The sequence below is a fragment of the Vanacampus margaritifer genome, chromosome 8 (assembly GCF_051991255.1).
Source record: "Vanacampus margaritifer isolate UIUO_Vmar chromosome 8, RoL_Vmar_1.0, whole genome shotgun sequence".
In the NCBI taxonomy this organism is placed as follows: domain Eukaryota; kingdom Metazoa; phylum Chordata; class Actinopteri; order Syngnathiformes; family Syngnathidae; genus Vanacampus; species Vanacampus margaritifer.
Genome location: NC_135439.1, coordinates 8,752,674 through 8,778,989, shown reverse-complemented (window position 1 = coordinate 8,778,989; position 26,316 = coordinate 8,752,674). Strand labels below are relative to the sequence as shown.

General features: G+C 38.2%; 1 protein-coding gene across 2 annotated transcripts in view; it reads left to right on the top strand.

Annotated features, from left to right (window-relative positions):
* megf6b (multiple EGF-like-domains 6b) overlaps nt 1-26,316 on the top strand; it is a 59,439-nt gene that overhangs the window by 2,859 nt on the left and 30,264 nt on the right. Inside the window, exons 3-5 of one of the 2 annotated variants that reach the window (XM_077574331.1) lie at nt 150-259; nt 8,653-8,757; nt 25,163-25,285. In XM_077574331.1, the coding sequence (XP_077430457.1) occupies nt 150-259; nt 8,653-8,757; nt 25,163-25,285 (338 nt within the window). Of the gene's footprint in view, nt 1-149; nt 260-7,113; nt 7,193-8,652; nt 8,758-25,162; nt 25,286-26,316 lie in introns of those variants that run through there. The other variant, XM_077574332.1, reaches the window with a different exon arrangement.

Sequence of the window (26,316 nt, the reverse complement as noted above, 5' to 3'; positions counted from 1 at the left end):
AAGGGACCCGACACCATTCCCTTAAGATCAGACATGTCTGGGAAATGTGTGCTGATCAAAACCAGTGGAAAAAAAAAAACACTGTTTATATTCGATATTGGCTGTCATGTGTCTGATGAGTGCTTGTGTTTGTTTTTCGTTGCTGACAGGACGGCGTACTACACCGCGTACAGACAAATGTACCGGCAGGATTATCACACCGTCTACAAGTGCTGCTCCGGATGGTCTCAACTCAATGGAGAAGCCGGTTGCCTTTATCGTAAGTACAGTCTTCAAAAATAATAAATCCGAAAATTAATACATTTTGCCTAGCAGAAAAAAAATGCGGGTGTGGAGGGTTTACCCTGATTTTACGTACTTCAAGTTCCATTTAGAAATATTTTGAGATCTTCTACACTGTAAAAAAAAAAGGGCAGTAAAATAAGAAAAATATTACTCCAAATAAAAAAAAATATCTAAAATTCACCTGCAAGATTTTGAAAAATAAGAAAATAATACTAGGCCCACATCAACCACAGCGGTCTTGAAAATAATATTTTTAGACTAAAAACAAGTAATATTGACATTTTTCAAGCTGTAGAACTATTTTCTTCAAATTCATACTCGTTTATGTTTGACCAACTTAGCCTGAGTGTCAAGCAGGGAAAGAACAGGTCCCATTTATAATTGCATTTGATATGACCCAGCCAGGGTTTGAACCCACAACCTCTCTACCTGTAGACCACTGAGCTGTACTATATTTATCGGAAAGAGGAAAAATGAGCTTAGTGAATATAACAAACACGATTTTTTACAAGAAAAATGCTTACAATAAAGTGCTATATTGCACTTTTGTTTGATTGTTTTCACTCTTGTATTTTTGTTCCATTTATCTTATTAATAGATTATGCAAAATCTTAAAATAATATAATTCAATTTATGAAACCCCAGTTTAGAGTCTTTGATGTTGATTAGTCATCTTAAAATGTGAAAAATATTTGTTTTAAGCCTCACAATGCTTAAAACTGGCTGTTAACACTCAAGGCGAAGACTGCGTAATTAAATAAGATAATTAAGTAATACATATCTTAAAAATAAGCAGAATGATCTTATTTTAAGTAAAAAAAATAACTTGTCAGAGCAAAATAAGCAATTTTAAGGTTAAATTTAAGAAATTATGTCTTACTTAAGATTAAAATTAGGTTGATAGGTATGATAAAACAGGGGTACACAGACGGCACGGTGTAGTAGTGGTTAGCATTAGGGGTGTGCCAAAAAATGGATCCTCATAAGAATCGCGATTCTCATTTAGGACGATTCAGAATCGATTTGAAGTGTCCCCAAATTGTTTTTTATTTAAATTATTTTATATTTTCTTGCCTTTGTTTGTGTGTGCCTTTATTTGGAGCGCTGTTCATGTTGTACCCGGTTTGGCCACTGAGGGGCAGTGTGGTTCCACGCGGTCTAATACACTGTTAAGTTGTAGCCACATCAGAGAGTAGAAGGAAAAAGTCACGATCAAGTTATTCCGATAACAGTTGTTTTTTCAGCGTGGAGCCGTTCTTTTGAATGATAAAAATGCTGCGAGTCGCGCGCTAATTAGCATTAGCGTGCCATGCTGGAGTAGATCATTACAATTCCTTGCACATCTATAGATTGAAGCAAAAATCATTGTCAATCAAAAATCGTTCTTAATCGAAAATCGGAATCAAATCGAATCGTGAGACATTCAAAGATTCCCACCCCTAGTTAGCATGTGTGCCTAGCAAGTTCTGACTGCGTTTTGGGGTTCAAATCTCAGTTTAAGCTTTGCCTGGAGTTTGCAAAAGGTCAAATTAAGGTCACCTGTAAAGCTGAAAGTGCATTTCAGGTTCACCCTGAAATTTCATCGCAAAGCCGAAACTTTTTCGTGAGTACTTTTCCCAAAGCTTCATGAGAGCAAAAACGAGTCTCCAGGAAAGTAATCTGGAGTATGAGAAGATGTCAGCACTGTGGTATTGTGGTTCCTCCTGTCGTCGCTCTTCAAAGGGCTCTTTGTCTCCGCGGAGCAACTTTTCCACATTGGTTACAAGATCGCAACCTGCTCCCTTCCCTTCATCAACAGATGATCTTTAAAAGACATTCCTTGGGAGTCGGGACTTCCCTTTTTGGAGTAGACACGAGGAGTTATCTCCTCTTTTTCGCGGGACAATGGCTGCCCTTCTAAACTGGCTTTTATCTCCGTAACTAAATATGTTGCGGCACTTGGAGATGGGACAAACTAATCGCTGAGTCTGGATAAATGCTAGCTGGCGTTGTCATCTTCCCACCTTGTGTTGAGACGTTTTCTTCCTTCTGTGTGTGAGCTCATTAGGCAAACGACGTGCTGTTATTGAGAGGCAGTTGAGGGTCTAATCAGGTCGTTAGGTCCAGCAGACACAAAGGCTGGGAAGTGGCTGAAGGTCACATTGTAACATCTGTCAGTAGCTTACCATTTCCCTCTTATCTATGACTCCATTGTAGTTGCCTAAATGTAGGTTTCCCGTCTTTGGCTTACACTTCAATCTTGTTGTGAAGTCCTTTTTTCGTAATGAAACGTTTTTTTACGACAATAAAGATTTATAAGATAAATTGGGATTTTTGTTTCTTGATTAACTCATAATATGATCAGGAAAACCTATTGTCCTTCTTTTTTCAATCCATACTTCATACTATTGATCAGAGAAATCGTCACAGGATCGAATATTTTTAGAATCGATTATTCTATCAATTAATCGTATACATTTTTATTTTGCATTAAACTGTATTACAAAAGTATTTTATAAGAAAAATAAAACTTTACGATTTTTTTGTAACTCTGCCTTCTTGCTAACTCTAATCTTACCACAAATAAACTAGTTTTAAAATGTGTGTAATTATATTATTTTGTGATATTATTTATTATTTATGTTTCTTTATTTGTACTAGGGGTGTCAGGTGATTAAAATTGGAATCCTAATTAATCGCATGACTTTAATAGTTAACTCATGATTAATCACAAATTTTATATCCGTTCTAAATGTACAATAAAATGTCCAATGAAAATTTATTTTCTAAGTTTTTATACTCTTGTTAACATAAAAGTGATTTTTTAAAAAACTAATAGAAATATGGCTGCATCTTTTAGTCATCGATACAGTCATTTCATAATTCATCAAATTTAGTTAAAATTAAAAAGATGTACTGTACTGTAAAAACCGAGTGTGATATTGATTTGTCTTGAAGTCATTTTTCTGCCACTAGATGGCATAATTGCATTTGTTAGACATTGGTGACAGCTCAGTGCATTTTCTTTTCATATTAAGAGCTATCTAATCTTTAACATGAAGTAACTTGTGAAATTCTGCACATTTTAAAAAATTTAAAAATACAACTTGACCCCCATCTCCACAAATATATGCATTATTATTGCATTCATTACTGCTAAATTTTGACGTGGACATGTCTGCTGCGTTGCGACTGGAATTCCTTCAGTACAGGCTTTCTAGATAATCACACCTTAAAAAAATTAGTAGCGTTAAAGGAACTTTAAATTAACTCACTAATATTGACACCCCTAATTTGTACATAATTAAAGTACATTTATATATAGTATATGATTTTATTCTTGCGCTATTAATAGCACCAAAAATATTGAATTGAATTGAATCTAGCAAGAAAAACGTCAGTCTTTAAAAATATTTAAAAATCGAAATAAAATGTAACTTGCTGAAATATGAATGTAAATCTTTTTTATTTTATTTTTTAAATAATAATGTTATGACTTTATTTCCCTCCTTTTAGACTTTTCTTTTTTTCCCCCATTTTAATGTAGCCTAATGCTCATTTGTTTCAACCAGATAGTTTAGTGCTATAAGAAATAATAATAAAATATAATAAATATAGGTCTTATATAATAATAAAAAAAAAAACATATAACTTTATGTATCACTCAGTACTAGCCTTAAGATCTATAGAGACCTGTCTCTTTCTTTCTATTTAAGCATCTGGGGGGCCACAATGCAGCCCCCCTCCCCTCTATACATCTCCGAGGTGACTCTTGTGTGGCTCCGAGACGACTCCAATTATCTCAACGGCTCGATGTGCTTCCGACAAAGAGCGAAGAGCTCTTGACTTTGTGATGGCGACTTCCTCCACTTGAGAGTTCTAAAGCAACCATGAGTTGCCTCGACCCTGAGCCACGGGACCGGGATAGTACGAAAGAAATCGGTTACGTTGAAAGACGGCAACAATAGCTCTGTGGTGGTGATTGGGCCGGCGGGGGCCCGAGGGTCAGGGACAATGGCTCCTCCGGTTTGTCCTTCTGGTTAAATGCTGAATGGGAACTGGCCTCCCTTTGTGGCGGGACCGAGCTGGCAGAGGTAGAACATGCAAAACAGGTCGAGTGGTGCGAACAAAAGGAAATGGTACGGTGTGTAGCCATGGGTGGTCTTTATGTGGGTGTCATGGAACAGTATGTCGGAGCTCGTTGGCGCCGACCCAGATGCATACAAATTTGCGTGAGTGGAATTCCTGAAAAATAATCTCCAATAATAAACTCCAACTCAAGAATGCATACATAAAACATATCATCAATCTGATTAGAAGGAGAAAAGAATGTGCTTGAATTTTAAAATAGAGAACAAATGAGTTACTTCTCAAATCCACTTACTGGTAACTCCAGCCATTTTCACTGAAGCAACCCCCTTCGCTCCCGGCTGTTTTACTGGATTTTGACAGATTTTGCAAGGCCCAGAGAGTATTGTCTTCTATTGCTATAAAAACATGGAACCTAACAAAAGAAAGATTAGAGTCTCTTCTTTCGTCAGGAAAAAAAAGTATATTTGTATTTTTAGCAAAGTTTCATCATTATTCACAAATGTGTTGAAAACACTGGCAAAAAGAGCTCGTTGCAACATGGGCCCGGCTGATCTCTTCTACTCTACTGCCACCTGCTGGCCGTTTTTTGTAATAATACCACTGCTTTAAGCGACCTCTTCATGTCAGAACATGTATCAAAGCCTTCTGTATGCTCTAGCAGAAAAAAGGAGTTTAGGACAAAGTATTAAAAAACGTATTTATACATTTTTGGGTTTGAATGAGTTCATGAGCAAAACTGTTTGTCCTTAATCTTTACTATACATTTTTTTTTTTACATTTCTCAAACATTTGATTTAATGAGCCATTCACAGTTTTAAAACGCGTACAGGTCCGTGTGTACTTAGACTTACAGCGACACGGACAGTGTGAGCTTCAAAAAACGGACCCCCGCTGTCCGGACCGCTCTCTCTGCGGGTTAAACAGATCGACGGAGCCTAAACAAACACGGGGCTGCCACTCCGACGATGTGGTCATCCCCTCGGTGAGTTGCAAGAATCGGCACCTGCTTGGGGCTTTTCAGTTTGCTCAGCACGAGTCGCTGCCCCCGCTTTGTCCGCCTGCGCTCTCTGCGGACGCTGCTAATCCTCTCACAGGAAAAAAAAAAAAGCGTCTTTGTAGTGAAGTGCAGATTTTCCCTGTGACGGATGAGAGTGAGTTTTATGCCACTCTGAATGCCACATTTAGGTTTTTAATTCAGGGGAGATTAATCAGCAGGGGCTACTCCAAAAAAAAAAGCCCAGATGTAAGGGGGAAAAAATGCCACTTTAAATATGGACAAAATATTTCATATTTTTTTATACTTATACTATACATTTTTTAGCAAAAATAAATTCACTCAAAATTTCATTGAGGCACAATGTTTGTTCTGTATATCATTTGAAATCCGCAATTTTTTTTAGGCCTACTTACATTGTAGTATATGGCAGTATAAAACCCAGTGTAAGTGCAACTAAGACATGTCTGCCATCTAGTGGTGAATGGGGATTTTACAACGTATTTTTTTTGTGCTTTTTTTTCCTTCCATATTTTGGATTTCCCTATTTTTCCCTTAAATTCAGTTATGTATTTTCCTGTATTGCCCATCTCCATGCGCTCCTTTAGTTTTGCTAGTTTTGCTAGCGCGCTAGTTGTGCTGGACTAAAATTGCTCAACTTGGCATAGCATATCATGCAGTTAGCACGCTGACTCCCATCACTCAACACAAGCCAACTAGATTTAAAAAACAACCACAGCTATTTTCTTAAGACGCAACCTAGGGGCAAGAGATGCAATAAAAACAGCAAAGGCCCCAGAATTGAACCCTGTGGAACGCCGTACATTCCGTTTTACATGTGAGATCATATTGCACATATTCATCTGACCACTTTCTTTTATTTTTTTTACTTGACATAGTTAGTATGAAGGAATTAAAACAATAAAGACATCACACGACGTACCATCACAACATTCACAAGTCGACTACTGAGCGCACTAAATTCCCTGCAGCGCAGATAGACCAAGCAATCTAGCGTGATCACCTGCACCCAATGATGGCCGAGCGGGGCGTGTCATCAGAAATGATATGAGCCAGGTGTGTGTCTTGACCTCCGCTAACCCTTCAGACAGACTCACCGAACCCCTGAGGTTCGGTCGAGCCCAGGTTAAGAAGCACTGTTCAAAAGCAAGGAGGTGAAGGAATCTCCTGTGTGTGAGCGCCTGGAAGGTCCCAATTTGCTGACGCCCGAAGAAATGCGGATGTTTTGGCTGGAGCTTTGGCCTCTGTGGAGCCTCACGAAGTCTGCACTCAATTTGGCTTGTTAGAGACCTCCATGTCGTGTCCCCTTCCTTTGTGCGGCGATGTCATTCCCCACGGCTGACATGATACCACTAAATCCTGGCTGCGAATGCACCTCATCCAACTTGTGTTTTCAATACCCTAAAGCACCGTTTACACTCCCTTTGCAGAGAAACAGATGTCTCAAAATCCAAATTGAGTTATATAGTTGTCTGAGTGTAATTAAAGCAGTCCTAACAATTTACATTACATAGTAATTTCCCAATTTAGCCTGTGGCGGTGATTAGATCTAGGAAATGTCATGAATTAGAAGTGGCAGTTTTTAACATCTTAGCCCCATTTTAAAACGTTGCGAGATCCCACACATGGTTTGTCGTAGTACCAAGATTGACCTGTGAGAGGCAGCATGGTGCCACAGGGCCGCCAGACTGCTAGAACAAACAAAGAGGAAGACAGATTGAAGAATTCATCGAATAAGCTAGGCTGGTCAAAGCACTTTCTGTGTCCACTGCACGATCTGAGGCAACATGAGGTGCGCTATGAAGCTAGCAAGCTATCACGGTAGTAGTTTATCTATCTATCTATCTTTCTATCTATCTTTCTATCTATCTATCTATCTATCTATCTATCTATCTATCTATCTATCTATCTATCTATCTATCTATCTATCTATCTATCTATCTATCTCTCTCTCTCTCTCTCTCTCTCTCTCTATCTATCTATCTAGCATCTATCTAGCTAGCTAGCATCTATCTATCTATCCATCCAGCTAGCGAGGTATCTATCTATCTATCTATCTATCTATCTATGAAGCTAGCTAGCTAGCTATGAAGCTAGCAAGCTATCACGGTAGTAGTCTGTCTATCTATCTATCTATCTATCTATCTATCTATCTATCTATCTATCTATCGATCTATCTATCTCTCTCTCTCTCTCTCTCTCTCTCTCTATCTATCTATCTAGCATCTATCTAGCTAGCTAGCATCTATCTATCTATCCATCCAGCTAGCGAGGTATCTATCTATCTATCTATCTATCTATCTATCTATCTATCTATCTATGAAGCTAGCTAGCTAGCTATGAAGCTAGCAAGTTATCACGGTAGTAGTCTATCTATCTATCTATCTATCTATCTATCTATCTATCTATCTATCTATCTATCTATCTATCTATCTATCTATCTATCTATCTATCTATCTATCTATCTATCTATCTATCTATCTATCTATCCATCCATCCATCCATCCATCCATCCATCCATCCATCTAATTAAATTAAACGAATCAAATCAAATCTATCTACTCTATCTATCTAATTTTACGATTTATAAGTTTTGTTCTAGTGTGGTTGCCGTAGATTAGCACCTCAGATCGTGCAGGGGTCACAGATAGCGCCTTGACAAGGCTAACTGTTTTATTGCTTATCTGATGAGAAGGAAAGAAAAATACGCCATTTTGATGATTAGTGTTTGTGTATCTCGCTTTAAACATTGACGATTGTCAGGCCCGAGCTTTTTTAAAGTAGGTCAGGGAGGAAAAAAATCATGTTTACATACCCCAGAGCGCAGGATAATCGCTCCAGGTAATAAGCCCTAATAATGACCAATGTTATGCAAGATGGATGGACAGATAGTTCATGATGGACTGCTTTTTGAATGCAATAATGGCGAGGATATTCTGATTGGAGGGCTTAGCACACCTCCAGTTCATATCGCAGAATGTTAACATTACCACCGGGTCATTGACATTCATCTAAAAGTTCAGTTCAAATCTAATCTCCTTGTGGGAAGCAAGACTTTTTCACTTGGAAGTAATCCAGTTTGTTGCTACCATGTATTTGGGGTGTTGGAATGGAAAAGTTACAGTTGGAGCCAAGTGTTAAGATTCTGGAGGAGTCTCAAAGTCCTGCTGCGGTCAGGAGTCAACGGGCCGATGATAAGGCTTTGATAGCAGCAACTTTGCAGATGTGGTGACATCAGCCAGGTGTTTCACTTACCTGTGTTTGTTTGTGTTGTGGTGCAGCTGTGTGTAGCTATGGCGTCTGCTTCAACGGGGGCCAGTGTCGAGAAGGATCCACCCAGCTATGCGACTGTCCTGCCGGGTTCAACGGGCCCAGCTGCCAATATGGTGAGTGGTGAACTTTTTTTTTTATTTTTATAATTAATGGAATACATTGCAATCTCCCTGCTCAACCATTTATTTGTTTTTTTAAACTAGATTTCCCATAGAAATTTGCGGAAGCGTATTGCATTCACTTGAGAAAAAAAGTCCGGTTTTACTGACAAATTTTTTGGGGGGAGCTTTGTTTTTTGGAGTATTTTTTTCAGTTTCATTTAATATTTTTTTCCGTGTTTTTTTGAGTATTTTAAAAAATATATATTTTGCTCTGTTTTTCTGAAGAAAAAACACACAATTCTGAGTAATTTTTCCCTGTTTTATAAAATAATTATTTTTCTGTTTTGCTGAATATTTTATTTTCAGTTTTTCTCAATATTTTTTTTCTGTTTTTCTGAATATTTTTTTAAGGGATTAGAGAACAAACCACAATACAGTATTCACATTGATTCCTTTATTGAGAGCCAGTAAGTAAACATGAGCATCTTATTGCATATGGAGGTATGCGGGAAAGTGTCCGCTTCAGCTATTAGCAAGTCTGCTAACTCACTTGGAGTTCAGAGGTAAAAAAACAAAACAACAACTCTGAAAAACAGAACACCAGCTCTGTTTTTCTGACAATTCCCCCCCCCCCCCCAGTTTTTTTTTAATATATTTTTTTCAGGTTTTTTAAATATTTTTTTTCCAGTTTTTTAAAATATTTTTTTGCCAGTTTTTTTTAAATATTTTTTCCCCGTGTTTCTGAATAATCCCACAACCAAACCCCCTGTTTTTCTGATTAATTTTTCCTCCTGTTTTTCTGAATAATTTTTTCCAGCCTGTTTTTCGGAATATTTTTTGTCTGTCAAAAAATATTCCGAAAAACAGAAAAAAATATTCTGAAGAACTGAAAATAAAATATTCAGCAAAACAGAAAAAATATTATTTTATAAAACAGGAAAAAATTACTCAGATTTTTTCCCCCCGAAAAACAGGAATATATATATTTTGTTAAGCAGAAAAAAAAATACAAAAAAAAAAAACACCGATTTTTTTTAAAAATAAAACTGAAAAAAATACTCAAAAAAAACAAAGCTCCCCCAAGAAATTAGCCAGAAAAACAGTTGTTTTTTTTTTTCTTCAAGTGATTGCAATATGCTTTCGTAGAAATTAATTCAATTTTGGAATAATTTGTTTGGTCAGCATGATGAAACTTTTTTGAACTGTGCAAACACACACAGACAGCATAGAAGTCTAGTTTCCTAAAGTGCTTGCCCTTTTTCAGGTCGCAGTGCGCACATACAAGTAGACTAACTTGTCACATTCACACATTTGGACAATCTATGCAAATCTCTAATGTACCTAACATCCATGTTTTTGATGCAATCCCATGCTTTAAGGCGTTCCAGAGTTGAAATTCCGCTGCACTTTATCACATGTCTTAAGTTTGTGCGCATGCATAAATCTTTTTCGATCCCACTAATGAGAAGCTGGCGGTGAAACAAAATAATGAAGTGAGAACATTTTGCATCCAGAAGGTCAACAGGTTCACAGTGGTCAAGTTGTTTTCCTTGTTTTTTCTTAAGTCCATACATCAAAAACAGACAAATTCCTCACTGTAGTATTCATATAGGCATAGCAGAATATGAAGTATTTCTTGTGTACGGTTACGCGTTTTATTATCTAATCATCACAACCGGTAACTACTACTTTCTACATTCACCTCACAGAGGTTTTTTTTAGTCAGGCAAATTATTTTTCATTAGCGACCGTAGCAAACAAACAAGTCGAAAGCCCTCTGTCAGTTGACCAATTGGAAGACCAGATGCAAAAAATGACTTCCAGTTCTACATATCTTATTTTTTTATTATTATTATTTTTTTTTTCGAAATCGAAGTCTACTTGTCTGTACAACCCCTAAGGACAATTTGGAGTCTTCACTTAACCCACCAAGTATGTTTTTGGATTCAATCACTTGCTTGAAGGTGTCCCAGAGTCGAGATTATTTTCCATCCCACTAATGAGAATCAAACAGTTAACTCTGACCTGTGATTGGCTGATGACCAATCCAGGGTGTACCCCATCTGTGGTCCAAAATCAACTGGATTAGGCTCCAGCTCACCCGCGACCCTAATAAGGACAAGTGCAAAAGAAAGTGAATGGATGGCCTCTTTCTCCATGTGAATGACATTCTTTGCAACCTCAGCATTTTGGCTTCTTGACCAGCAGAACAAACATTTTATCCGCAGAGACCCCATTGTTGAATTCCTGCTGCTAAACTGAAACAGCGGAGGTCCCTGTTGTTTTTTCCCCGATAGCGCACCACACGCCAGGAAATTCCTGTAAGTGTCGACACCGTCCGAGAATGACCCAAAACACGCTCGTTTGCGTGAGGATCACATTGAGGCGATAAATCCACCTTGCTCTATTTTCTCAAGAGCTCTTCTGCGGTGCAGCAGATGTGTCTTCATGACACCACACCGCAAACATCCCCCCCCCCCCCCCCCCCCCCCGTGCTCGTTAAGGTGCTCGTGATCAAGCCGCGGCAATCCGGCACTGACAGCCCCGTTTATGCGATCAGAGCGCTGCGCGGTTCCTAAGCCGAGCTGAGTTGCTTCTGATTACTTCATGCTTCATTATCTACGGGAACGCGCGTCTACGCTGATGTTTCTTCTTTAATGTGACACAGCATATGGCGGAGGGGATATAGAATATGGCTGCTCTATTTCCAGTAAACACGCGTCTGCTGTCCATGCCATTGGTCCGTAAAAACTTCTACCGGTTATACTGTTCTGTGTAGCAATGGATCACAAAAGCCACGATTCGGATCAGATCACAAATTTGAGTCACGGATCGGATCGTTTTTTGGATCAGCAAAAAAAAAGAAGATAAATAGTACTTTGTCTTCAAAATGTCTAATACAGCCATGTAGGATTTAGTGTCTTCATTTATTTTGTAAAACTCCTTTTCACATAAAAATAAAATAAAATAAATACATTCAAAATGTCTAATATAGCCATTTAGGATTTCGGAACACAACTTTTAAGTGCAATTTGAGGCAGAAACATTCTTATTTTTACTTGGTTCATGTGTAAAATAAGGTATTAATGGCTTAAAATCATGTGTAAAATAAGGTATTAACTCTTTGACTGCCAAAAACGTTAAATAACGTTTAGTAAAATCCTATGGAGGAGTGCCAAAGACGTTAAAAAACATTTGTTTCAAAACAGAGGTGAAACTAACCATTTTCTATTCTTGATTACTGAAAAACGGAATAAGGTAGAAACAAACCTTGAAAGATCAGTCAAAAATGCTTAAATCAGCTGGCACCCATGGCATCCCTTTTCTGAAAACGTCTGGCAGTCAAAGAGTTAATGGCTTAAAATTGTGTTCCTATCATCTTAACAGCTAAGTTTGGCATTTTAATTAAGTTGAATGTTCTTTCTTTTTTTTAATGGGCAAAAGTGTTTTATAAAATAAATGAAAACAAAGTTCTATTTATCTAAAAATATATATATAATAATAATAATAATAAAAAGACTTCAATGTGCAATTTAAGGCACATTCCCTTCCTTTGAACATGGAGAGTGAATTACAAAGTTGCCTTGGTCCAGAATATTGAAAAAGAATCAAAGTCAAGCCAGGTACCTGCTGACCAACTTGGTCACTCGTTGGTCATGCTAACAGCTAGCCGCTAGCCACTTACGTCAGAGACGTAATCAATTAGCGTCCTAAATTAGCGACTGAACATGAGTTTGGGATAGCGTTGTGTTGATGTTGGTCGCAACTACAATGTCAATCAACTACGATTAGAAACATCTAAAAGGGAAGTCAAGCTAGCCATCACGCCACGACGTGGGCGGACTTCAAAGTAAAAGTCTACTGAGGCTATTTGCATTGCCGTCAATGTATTACTGTATTTACTTGAACAGAAAAGCTAAGGGAGTGATTACCAACCGCTGTGCTCAAAAGATATACTAACGCGGGTATCTACCTGTTGTGTTAAACTAAACCAGGATTTCACACTCTTATTTTTATTTCAGTCCCCATTACTCATAGTTAGGGATATTACGCTTTTGGGTCGCAGCTGTTGTCCACTGCGTGTAGACGCTAAAGATGTCAACAGACGGCACTCAAAAGCCTCCAGTTGTCATTCACTCGCCTTTCATAGCTTTTTTAAAAAAAATGTGTTTCTCCCTTGTTTGTAATAAATGTCTGTGTTTATGCCGTGCGTGTTTTGAAAGCGGGCGATTAGTCTGCTGCTTTCAATAGTTGTGCGAGGCTGCCATTGTGTCAAAGTGATGTACAGTATAATGCCATAATTACCGCTTTGCGTCTTAAGTCTGCGGCGAAGTGATGACGGGGAGTTGGTGGGTTTTGTGAAACTTTTTTCAAAGGCAACAAATCCTGCTTCTTTTAAAGGATTAAACGTCTCATCTTTCCGAACCTAAATGCTTTCATTCGTCTGCACAGCAGATTGTCTTTCGACCATTTGAAATGACTCAAGTGTTTTGTTTCGTTTTTTAGCATTAAGAAGCTATCACACGTACGTCGTACATCATGTCATTTTAAAGTGTTTTGGAATTCTCATATGTCTAAAGTTCACTGTCATTTCTCACAGATGGTTGTGATTCGCTTTTGGTGTTTTACTGCAATTGTGCTAGCTAGTTAGCGAAACGCAGCAACGCAAATGCTACTCTCAGCTAATAAACACATGCTTCTTTAGTTCTGTAGTGTGACTTATTTCCAACAAAAATACATAGGTTGACATCTATTGATACAGTCATCTTTGAAATCACCTAAAAAAACAAACATTTTGTTACCTTGCTTTAGCTATGATGTTATTAGCTAGTCGAGCCAAAATATACTTTTTGGATTTGTATACGCTAACTTGATCTTACATATTAATGTGAGTGTGACTGGTGGTTTGTTTATATGTGCCAAGGACAGGGTGGACGCCGCTTCTGTCACCCCAAAGTTAGCTGATCATCCTAATGAGGAGATTAGCGATGTAGAAAATGGATGACTTCATTTGTATTGGATGGATCAATTTAGATTTCATCCATCTCACACTTATGGACAATAAAGAATCAAGTCTATTATAGAGACATGTTTTGGGTGGTGTCAAGAGGGGGAAGCTTGGGGACCCAAATGCGGGAAGACGAGGCGAGGAGGCAGAGGTTCACTCGAAAAAGAATTTAATTTCTATGACCAAAAGATTTTCAAAGTACAAAACAAAACATGAACCAAAACATGGGAGGGAAAAACTAGGCAAAAACAAACCGCATGACATGGGGACAAGACGATGCAAAAAACGGGCAGCATGACGTGGAGAAAAACATACAATGAATCCACACAGACAGAGGGAAGACAGCAGACTAAATACACTAACACTAATGACACAACAAGACACACCTGGGCAAGACACAAGTGGCTGAGGGCACTGATTGGATGACACGAGGAAGGGCGGGATCACAATTAACAAGACGAGGAAGACAGAAACTAAACATGACAGAACAAGGAAGACACGCAAGGAAAACAGAAACTAAACATGACAGAGATAACACGAGGAAGGGCAGGATCACAATTAAGACAAGGAAGACACACAAGGAAAACAGAAACTAAACATGACAGGTGGGATGTCAAGTTCACACAAAGATCAATCAGTCCAGTCCAAAACTACATTTAATATTGCAAACCTCTCAAATATTCGATGTTATTTTGACATTCTCCAGCCAAAGGTGCTTGAAATCATTATTTTGCATCAATTTAAAAGTACTCCATTAAAAACAGTGTAAAAAAAAAACGGTTCTGTGTATGCAACCTGTCATCACTACATAAGTGCTGTTTTGGAGGATGGGGAGTGGAGGTCAACATTTTCCAAAGCTTTTTTTTTTTTATCTCAGACAGAAAGACTATGAATAACGCTACGAATCGAGTCTACCATCACGTTCCCGAGGGAAAATGAACTCAAGTGCTTTAAAACGTAAAATTGATTTATTGTTTAGAATGTTATGGGACGTGAATATGAGGCAATGATACCAAATTTGATAGCAGACATTTACAGTCATTACAGACTATGTGACCTGATACTATTCTCATAGCTGCAGTTTGGACAGGTTTGTGTTTCCTGATTATGCCATTTATGTCCGTCTGAGTCATTTTTTCCCCCGGCCAGTTATGGGGTCATGCCACAATGCCACACTAGCTTTCAATTTGAGTGACTATGGAACTGAATTACCCCTTTGACTAGACTTACTTTTATGGGTTCAGATTAATGGAATGCTTTTAAAAAAAAAATTTTTTTTTACTGTTTATATCTTACACGGGCTGCTGACTGACATTTTTATTGCAAATGGGGGTACTCTTCGATTGAGACGTTGCACTGCTGATGTTAAGAGAACATTCCATTTGTATCTCGGAAAGGATTTATGGGTTTTTCCTGTTTGTCCTCAAAAGTAATGTACTGAAAAACGATCCTTGGTTCCATTGACTGAGTAACTGGAAGCTGCGAAAAAAGAAAAAAAGGGCAAAGAGGCATTAACGCTATGCTTTTTTTTCCTTTCTTTTTTTCTATGCATTTTTAAGACAGAATGATTTTGTGTACATATCATATCGTTTCCCTGTACGACCTGTAATAGACGTCCTACTCTCCAATTACTTTAAGGTTCAATAGTGGTCTCTACCAAGTCAAATTGTTCCTCAACATGTTATAACCAGCCCACCGCTCAACAATGCAGACGGACCGACTGGTCCTGCGATGCTTCACGTAGTTCTTCCCAAAGCGAATCCTCATCAGGCATCTCAGTCTCTCCAGGGCGGAAGAATCTCTAGAAACATGCAGTCGTACCTCAAGCATGAGCTGATTAGATTTCGGGCCGGTCAAAGGTTGGCGCGTCAAGGTCAACGTGACCTCACATCTGTGGCCGCATCGTCTGTTCAGGAACGCCGGGGTTGGGATAGCATCTCTTTTGTGGTGCGTAGCGTCCACAGGGAGAAATGAAGCGGTGAACCGGGCAAAGGCCGCCAGGATGTCACTAAACCTGTCAGGAATTCCAACGCTAACGATGACAGATTCAGAACTTGGGACAACTTACAACACATTCAAATGTGTTTTTTAGTCAAGTGTAAAAGCAATAGTTTGTCCTAAAAATAAACAGTAACAGTTTGAACAGTCAGAATTATTACGCTAAAGAGGCTGAGCCGCATTGTGTTTGTTTACAGGGTAGACGTGTAAAATTCAGTTTTGAAGTGACGGAATTGGAATTGTTCATAGAAGACAAACACACCACAGAAACATATTTAAAAAGAAATCTCTTGCTTTGATAATGTTGGAAAAGCCAGTAACGGGCCCAGAAGCCATTTTTATTTGTTTGCTCTGCAGGAATCAGCCCATCCTGGGTAACATTGCATTTGAAAATTAGGGAAGGCCCAGCACCAATTGCCACCATGGGCTGAAATGACCCAGACACAACAAAATGCAGAGTTTTGTCATGGCATGACTCCTTCTTGTGACTGTCTCCCAGTCAGCCATTTTAGATCATTTAAAATTCCTGCGCTACGCTGGCACCGATTCGCGTGCCGGTTTTCCCCCTTTCCCGTTAGATCCAAAATTAGCCAACAGAATTTGTCTCAAGTTGAAGAAATCAAATTATCATACACTCCTCCCAGAATGCAAAATGAACCCACTTTTACACGGGCAACATTTACTTAATCCGGTCGTTAATGTTTATTCCCCATTCAGGACCACTAAGGAATGTAATGAGAGCCGTGCCTCTCAGTATGCCTGCCCCACATTGTAAAAAAAAAAAATCCCCCCCAAACGTCTCAAATTGTCTTTACTCGGGATCAAGAAAAACATTTGTGGAACCTCCATGCCGAGCTAGCCTAGCACCTGACTGAGGATTTGGAGGAAAATCAAAGCCACATGTGCGTCTTCTTCCAGTCGCCGATCGTTGCCAGTTGTTAAGTGCTATTTCGTTGCTATTGTGATGAATAGGGAACGTTTCAAAGAAATGTTTCCTGTCTTGCATCAAGTGTGGTGGATCAGGTGGGAAATGCTCTAAAGTGTGTGCTCAGGATTCAACATGAGCATGACTTGTCAAGTTTCCAGCTACAGCACTTTGTAATATGTGAGTGACGAGCCCATCCGCTCCTTGAGAGGCTTTTTTTTTTTTTTTTTAAATCAGTAAAAAGAACAACAATACTGATAACGGGTTAGCATTGTGGACCATCGGAATGGGTTTAACAGGCCTCAGCTAAGCCATCTGTTTTTTGACTTAGCTTGAATTACGACGTTTGGGGTTTCTAATTATGAACACACAAACAGAGGGTGAAAAAACGGACAAGGTCAGGGTGAGAATTAATGTTGCTCGCTCGTAACTGTTGGCGTTGGCGAGCGCAATCGTTGTAAATCGCAGCGGCAATGGACCATTCAGTCACTGACCTCTTGTCTGTTTTGGCCATTAGGACCTTTAATCTGCATATTGACGGCTGAAAGCAAGCGGGCCACCAAGATGTGCTGTCGGTCCCGCGTCAGCTCCGAGGCGGCGTTTTCTCACTCCCGTTCTCAACCTGGTTGCCTTTCTAAAGCTTTACATCAATTATTTAAATCAGGATTGCTTTTTTTTAGGGTGGGGGGGGGGGGGGGGTTGGGGGTTGTTACACAAAATATGAAATCATTTGTAGTTGGCGAGAGGTCACTCAACTAATTCATGTGCATGAAATGATGCAGACCGCTAAGATGCAGGGTTATTATAGTTTTGGGATTTTCATTTAAGTTAGTTTTAATTTCATGTTGAGTTTTTTTAAAATTATTTTTTTAGTTAGTTTTAATTAGTTGTCAGGGCGGTTTAAAAAAAAAAAAACGTATTTAAAAATGCTTAGTTTTAATTTAGTTTTAGTTACAGTATTAGTTTTCAATAAAAAAAAAAGTGAATTATTTGTGAGGAATATTTAATAAACACCACGATAAAATGAAAAAAAGTAACATATTTCTTACCTAACAAGTTAAATGAAAAAGCAGGCGAGCCAAAAATTAAGTACGCTAAATTGTCGCCAAGGAGTGATGTCATCTAAAGGTGCTTTTTGATTGGATGCTGCTAGATGACATCACTTCTGTGCGACATACTTTCCAACGTCCTTATTCCGGGTAATATCAAAAAATATATATACTTACATAAAAATCAACCCCAAAGGCTCATATATTAAATTAATTACCAAAGACTAAAATGATGGAGATTTTCACTACAATTATATTTAATTTTGTAAATGTAAAATGTAGCTTGAGTTAGTCGTTTTTATTTTATTTCGTTTACGAAAATGTTTTAGTTTGACTTATTTCATGAGTTTTCGTTAACTCAAATAACCTCAGATGAAAAGCGAAGTTTCAAATTTTGGATCAAATGTTCAGTGTCCCCAACTCTACACCCTGTGGCACACCGCCTTGTTGCATGAGGTTCTAATAAGAGAGAAGCACTTTGTAGTGTGAGGGCGTGGTTTGCCTTTCTACCTGCTGCTCTTTCCCGCCGAGCAGCCTAATCTGACATAATTGTGCGCTGGGCTCCCGCCCCGTCTCATTAGGCTCCGTCCGTGATGAAAGGCCGCTCCCGGTCATGCTGCAGGCGTCCAGGCCTTCAAGTATGCGTTAATCGGACGTGACAGCAGTTTGCAAAATATCATCATCGTAGTCATCAGCCAGGGCGACCGGAAACGTCCGTATGGTCATTGGATGTGTTGTCTTCTCTTCTCCCGATTAGCTCCTCAAGCCGAACACTTCGCTTATATACGTTGTTATCCGCCGTGTAATCTCGGCACGGGAAAGTCACCAAAAGCAGACGCTAATCGTCACAACTGCTTTAAACACAGGTTTGATTTTGAATGACATCCATTTTTGAAGTGCTTTTTTTTTTTTTTTTTTTAGATGCAAGCAGGAATAAAACATCTTAAGGCTTGAGTTTATAATAAGACCGTTAAACCTTAAACTTTTCTTAACTTTTTTTTTTTTTTTCAGAAAAATAAATAAATAAACATTTCTTGACAATAAACATGACATTTTGATTAATATTACATTTGTGGCAAAATCCAGCCATTTTTCTCCATCTCAGGGGGCGGCCATTTTGACACTTACTGTCGACTGAAGATGACATCACAGTTGCTCAGGGCTCAGGCTACAACCAATCACAGCTCACCTGTTTTCGCAAGCTGAGCTATGATTGGTTGTTACCTGAGCAACATTGATGTCTGCAAAATGGCCGTCCCCTGAGATGGAGAAAAACGGCAATATTAACCAGAATAGCATATTTAGACCAGTGGGCCGTCCTGTATTTTGCTGCCAAAATGGTGGCGGGCCCCCTTTCCATCCAAAATATCCGCCGCAGTATATCTCACGCATGCGACCAGCGTACGGATGGAGACAGGTCGACAACAAATCATTTTTTTGGATTCCTTCTGGCTTCCATGTGTTATGTGTCTCAGACACCCCAAAGGCTCCTACAGGGTCAGAATCAGGAGCAGCGGGTCCCAACAGGTAGAGTGCAGACGCAGCACACGCAACAGGTCAGAGGGCAATCCCCTCGAGGTCTTCAGGCATTTTTTCAACTCTCCATCATAAAACGTGATTCGCACAGGCGCTTACTTCTTTAGCTTTCACTGACCGTAAAAATGAAAAAAAAGTCAGGAACCTGTTGGGAATCTTTTTTAAAAATTTTTTAAGGGCATACACTTTTCTCACACATTTTGCGTAAAATCTATATCATACACAAAATATGTGAGAAAAGTGTCACATCGATGTGACCTTGCCCGTAAGTGGAGGATTAAAAGCTGTAGCGGAATTAAAGGGGGAGAAAAAAAATGACATGAGGTAACGACAGCTGCTTGTTATAAATGGAAAACGCTTTCTATAAAATAAAAATCTATATAGACGTTCATACACTTGATTGTGGGGAAATAGTATGAAAAGTGAAGAACTACAGGTGACACGATTTGAAATAGTATCAGGTTAAGTTGGGGCTAGAATTTTGTCAGGCTGCAGTACTTTAGGCTTGGAGATTTTGGGTTAAAGTTAGTGTTGGGTTATGGTTAGGGTTATTGGGTCACGCTAGAGGAGACTGAGGGCAGAAACGAAACAGCCCGTTGTTGCTTAAATGGAGTCAAAATCCAGCAGCTTCCAGTACTGAGGCTACATACAAACCATGTAGCAAAATTCCTGTCCCGTATCATTAACTCATTCACTGCCATTGACGGTTATAGACGTCATAAATTCATTTGAACTATCTCTATTAGTTTAACATTTTTTTCCCCACTTTTGTTAGCAAGAGTATGAAAACCTAGAAATGTTTTTAGTTTTTAGTTTTTATTTAGAACAGATATAAAATTTGTGATTAATCGTGAGTTAGTCATGCGATTAATTACGATAAAAGATGCCCCTAATTTTGAATAATCTTTTCTTTAAAAAAAATATAAAAATAAAATAATATTTATTTTTTATTTTTTATAATCTTTATTTTTATTTTTTTAAAGAAAAGATTATTAAAAAATTAGGGGCATCAGGCGATTACAATTTGTAATCGTAATTAATCGCATGATGCACTAGTTAACTCACGATTAATCACAAATGTTTTATCCGTTCTAATACAATAAAAAAAATTATAGGTCTTCATAACTCTTGTTAACAAAAGTGGGGAAAATGCTAAACTCATAGAAATAGATCAAATGAATTTTTGACGTCTATAGCCGTCAATGGCAGTGAATGAGTTAAGCTGCTAAGCAGCCTCTCAGTGCTTCTCACTGTAAAACAAATGCGCTTATGCGTTGGGAACGAGACTTTCACAAATACCACTGTTTGAATTCTCAGCTTATCTGGGTGACCCGATAGCCGAGTGCTTAGTTGGCAAACCTCGTGGAGCTTCAGCACAAACTTCCACATTTCCTCTCGATAACAACAACAACAAAAAGACGACTCGCCATCTCCTCCTGGATGCCCTTAAATTGTCTGTATCCAAAAACTCTTTACATAAAGCGATGTTAGGAATATTTAATCTTAAATTATTACATTTTTAATCTGATTAGCACTAATTAACAACAGCTCAGTCCACATTTACAGGGTGTCAGGAATAAAATCGCACCCATGAGGCACTAGTTTGCTGTAATTAAAGGGATTCTTGACTCTTTGAGCCATTTTCAGCAGTTAAAAAAAAGTTAACATTTTGTGTATAATTAATGTGGTAACTTCATAATTTTTCATGTACAATTAATACCTTTAAAAAACAAAAATTCTACTTGCTGTCGACTGAAGATGACATCATCTGTGTTGAGAAAGTAGGTAACGACCAATCATGGCTCAGTTTACTGACCAAACTCACTATTCTAAAAAGCTACAAAAAAAAAAATCCCAAGAAAAGCCTCCGCTCTGCATGTGTGTTAATGTAGCAGCAGGGGGCAATGTTTAATTCAAGTAAGCGGACAAAAGCATGTGCAGTCGATTCCAGACCGGATCGAACCTCTTATGAGGCTGCTTCTGTTTTATGTCATTAACATCTTTCTCATCCAGACAGGAGTTGAGTTTTTGTGAAGTCTATTCAATGATTTATTGATTTGATCACTTCAGCACTTGAGGCGAATCCGCCCGCTGGACGAAATGTAAGGAATCGTGTCGGTTGAAATAAACATTTCTGGGGTCGCTTGCACAGCAGGTCAGACGTGAAGATGTGCTTCCTGAGAGGGAGTGTAAATCGGATTCCCAGCTGCAGTTCATGGACGGTTTGCTTCTTAAGAAGGACAGATTATGAAAAAGTGACTTTTGAATGGCTTGTATACGTATATATTTGGGTCTCTGGAGTGCCTGCCCACCCATTAAGTGTGAAGTTACACAACCGAGTAGGCGAGTCCATTTTTGGTGAGCTGCTTTTGCTGCAAAAATGTGTCTTGAAATAAGACGTTCAGGTACACTGTAAAAAAAAAAAAAATCGTTAAAAAAAACAAATGGTAATTTTCTGGCAGCTGTTAAAATTACAGTTAAACACTGTACTGTCATTGTGGAAGATTACATTTTTTTTATGAGAAAGTAATTTTCTGTTATTTCACAATTTTTTTCTGGCGCCCCAGCTGCTGGAAAATTACCGTTTTGTTTTGTTTTTGCAATTTAATTTGATTTTTACAGTGTATATCTCATTAGATGTCCTTTCAAAATAAATGTTAATACAACGAATGATGGTTATTTTCACTTTAAAAAAATTGTCAATTCACAAAGAAATTTTTACTATTAATTTCTGAGTAAATATATATATTTTGTCTTTTGGGGGGGGGGGGTGGTTTAAGGTTGAATTTTACATTTTATTCCATTAAAAAACTGGCAAATACTTAAAAATTATGATACATTTGTGAACATATTTTAACAATCAATATATGTATTTCTAATGGAGTTTTTTTTTTGGTAAAACAACAGAAATATAGTGTTTTTACAGTTACAGTGATTTCATGTAATTTTATAATTGACATGTCAAATCAGAGTTTATTTTTGCAAATTGAATATTTTTAAAACAGAAAAAACATGTAAAATAAAAATTTAAATTTTGTTATATTACAGTTTTTTGTTTTTTTTACAGTGTACCTTGCTAAATCTGTGGTCACGCCAAATAGAAATAGAACACTCGCAGAAGACTTATTCAGATCAGACCCTTAAGAGGAAACAGGTTGGGGGTATCCATGGCGACCCCCCCACCCCCTCCACCCCCTCCACCTTCCCATACTACTTCATCCCGCATGAATGCAGCAATTTTACGCCCGGCGGCTCCTGAGATGATATCTGCTCCGGAGGTTTCAGCGAGCGCTTTCTTAGCCACTCGCGGCCAATCGGGACATTAGCATGATCCTCCCGAGAACAGCGGCGTTGGTCCTTATCGCAGGAAGTCGCACAATGCAGCGCTGGAATGTCAACCCTCTCAGCTTGCAGCTGAGTGTGCAGGAGGGGAAAGTTCCGTGCAATCACGTATTTTTGCTCAGCTTATTTATTTGTCATTCTTTTCCAGAACACAGCGTACGATGTGGGGAAATGCACATTTTTGTAGCCGTTTCTCAGGCGTGTGTTTGTTTTGTTTCTTCATTACAAAGAAGACACAACAGCAGTAAGCACTTACTCCTAATGAGGTTTGAGATGTTTTGCTGTTCATCCAGAACAGCGCTAAGCACCATCACTGGTTTGCATGAGGAAGTGAAGCCTCAATACAAGCTCCCAATAGCAAACATTTGTAACTGACGCCCCACCAAACTGGTTTATACTTTATTGTGATTGTTTATAGATGCATCAAGAGGGCAAAAAACTTTTATCTAAATGAAGCTCTTTACGTTTCATATTAAACACAAGACATTTTGAGCCATCTATTTCATGACTAGAATTTTTTCCCCCCTAATAAAAAAACCCTGAAGTATATGATCTGACACATGCATTGCACAGATAATCCATTAGAGGGCAGTATCACCCAGCGACCTTGCAAGATCGCCACAATTGAGAAAGAAGAGATACCTACAGTATACTTATTAATAGTGGTAAATGTTCTTTCAGATTTTTGGATATACTAATAATAACAATAATAATAATAATTGTGCCACTTATGTTACATATGTGAAGGAGGAGCACATGTTTAAAATAGACTAGACATGAACCTGAGACTCGAACTTTACCACCCAAGGAGGCAGGAACCCGGCTACAATGTTTTAGACTTAGAATCTTCTTTATGCAGAGATCACTCGTTTGGCGGACAAATAATAAATAAATCCCAAAATAAAAATAAATGAATCCCAAAATAAAAATAAAAATGGATCTAAAAATATGATTAAAAAATTAAATGCAAAAAATAAAAAAAGCACCTGCAGCATGAAATAAATGTGAGAGCGGAGTTTTTATTTATTGATTTTTAATTCAATTTTTACATTTATTTTTGTGTTTATTTCCACATTTATTTATTTATTTTTAATCTTGTTATATATATATATATATATATATATATATATATATATATATATATATATATATATATATATATAGTAAAATGTTATTTATTTATTTATTTATTAGTGTTTTTTTTTTATTTCCATTAATTTAATTTTTTTTAATTAATTTTTAAATAATATCTTTTATATCTGTTTTTATTTTCACTTTTATTTTTTTTAATTAAAAAATATATATATTTTATTTGAGCATTTTTGTTCCTCCATACCCTCAAGGCTCTGTCGCTGTGTCCTCGACTCGGCTCGCGTTCTGCTGTTTGCCCGCCATTGTCTTTTAAACAACACATTCCACACCTACTGTAAAGTGGGTGTGGTTTTCCCTGGACTGGCTGCACTTTTTGTTTAAGAGGTGAAAACGGAGTTGAGCCAGATGATTACTCTCTGGATACGCTCGCAAACGATTTTACATTCCAACACTGAGCATGTGGCCGGAGCGCGAAACAGTTGCATTTCTCTCTTATCTGATATGTTGTGTGTGGGATCCCTGATCATCACTCCATCATATCCCATAATTGGAAGCTTATGTAATGGCATCACAAAAAGACAAAGGAAACAAAAGAAAACCAAACCAAAAAGATGGATATGGATACTAAAATGATTCCTGCGAGATTTGCTGACAGGATGCAACTGCTTGTCTCAATTACAAACTGTGCCTTTAAATCAAGCTTTTATATAGAACTCCTGTGATATATTTAGCTGGAAATAATTATGGATTTTTTATATATTTTTTTTTACTTCCAGATGTTGTAAACTTAAGGAATAACTCCACTAGCCAGTTGGCGGCTAATTTTGTCTTCTTTTTTTTTGGCTTTGAGAAAATGTTCAGGCTAATTGGTAGCGAGTGTCAGCTGCCTCCTGATTGACTCCATGCGCGCCAGGGTTCCGTCCAAGATCCCCTCTTTTGATAACGCCGCCTAGTGTCATCAAGTCTACCCATTCAAAAGACTTTTTTTTCCCTCCCCAAACCATTTGCATGTCTCAATGGATAATAAAGGTTCCCGAGCATCGGTGGCGCATGCTTCACTGTCAGCGGCTGAATCGAGACTATTATTATGGGCCGTCTGGAAGGCAAAGATATCATCAGTTGGACTTGATGACAAGTCTGGCATGATATTTAGCCGGCGGGGAGCAAAATGACTGAAAAAAAAAAAGGGGGCTTCTCGGGATTTTTTGGAAGCGCGCTTTTGCAATGAACTTCACAGACGTGACAGAAACAACATTTACAAGCGTCTTATTTCCTTTCATTGGTAATTTTGTGTTAATATTGGAATCGTTGCGTACGGTTTCCACTCGCAGTTATAATCGTCGCCTGACATCGGCGTAACCCTAAAAGTTTGCCCAAAAAAAAAAAAAAAACTCACTGTGGCTTATCTGCTTGCAATTTTTAGTGAGCAGGATATTATTAACCCTATCATTTGGTTCATCCTGTCAGATGTGAACGAATGCGAGGAGAGCAACGGCGGATGTGAAGCGTTGTGCTGCAACACCATCGGAAGTTTCTACTGCCGCTGCCCTGCTGGACTCAAACTCAACCAAGATGGCAAAACCTGTCAAGGTGAGTTTCCGCCACGTTACAGTCGGCACCACTGGAAAGTAGCACATACAATTTGCTCCGGCTTTGACCTGAGTTTGGTGTTTTATGCAGAGTCATCGAGCCCAGATAGACATGCCGAGCAAATTTCACGTTGCCATGTAAAATTGTTTTTCCAAATAATTTAAAAGCCTGAACCCAAACCAATTTAGTGGGGTTGACAGACTTTTTTTTTTGTATTTTTTTTTTTTTCTGGAGAGCTCAGTATTGTTCATTCGGTAATTTTACCGATTTGACATGTCATCATAATTGCTCTTTTTTAAAAAAAATATTTTATTTTTTTGTATGTGGGTGAGTATGTGTATGTGCGTGCGTGCGAGTGTGTGTGTATTCATTAGTTCACCTAAAACCTATTAAAAAAATCCCATACCGTTCACCTAAACCGAACACTTCCAGCCAGAGTTGTGAGGCCGTCAGGAGACCCGAGGAAGGTTGACAGACTTAAAACAAATAAAATACAAATAAATTAACTTTAATAGTTTAGTAATTTAACTCAAAACCAAACTGATCTGCCATTTTGGTTCAAAGCGGCCATTTTAGGGTCAATTCGGCCATTTTTAGGGGTCCTTCGAAAACAAACTTGTAAATGGTTTAGTTCCTTCAAACGAGCCCTTATCTGGTGTACATCCCATATTTAATTTTTTATTTTCACTTTATGAAAACTAAACTGGCCCTTATAGGTAAAGGGTTCATAACCTCCTAGCTTCTACAAAAGGCTAAAAACAATCCTGATGATGCATTTTTGGGATGAGGCAAAATCACCACCAGAGAGTCTGAACATATCAACACGCTGTGTTCTTTCTCCAAATTTCTGCTCACGACAAGCGCTTCCCCGACATCTTCCCTTTCATTCTCTGCCACGGTTTGATGTTCGCGACGAAAGCATGCCAGCGTGCGGTTGGTTTGATCAGACAAAAATGATCAGTAATACTGTAGTCGGCTGGAGGACGACTGAGAGATCTTATCCACATCATAGTAAATAGAATTAAGAGTGG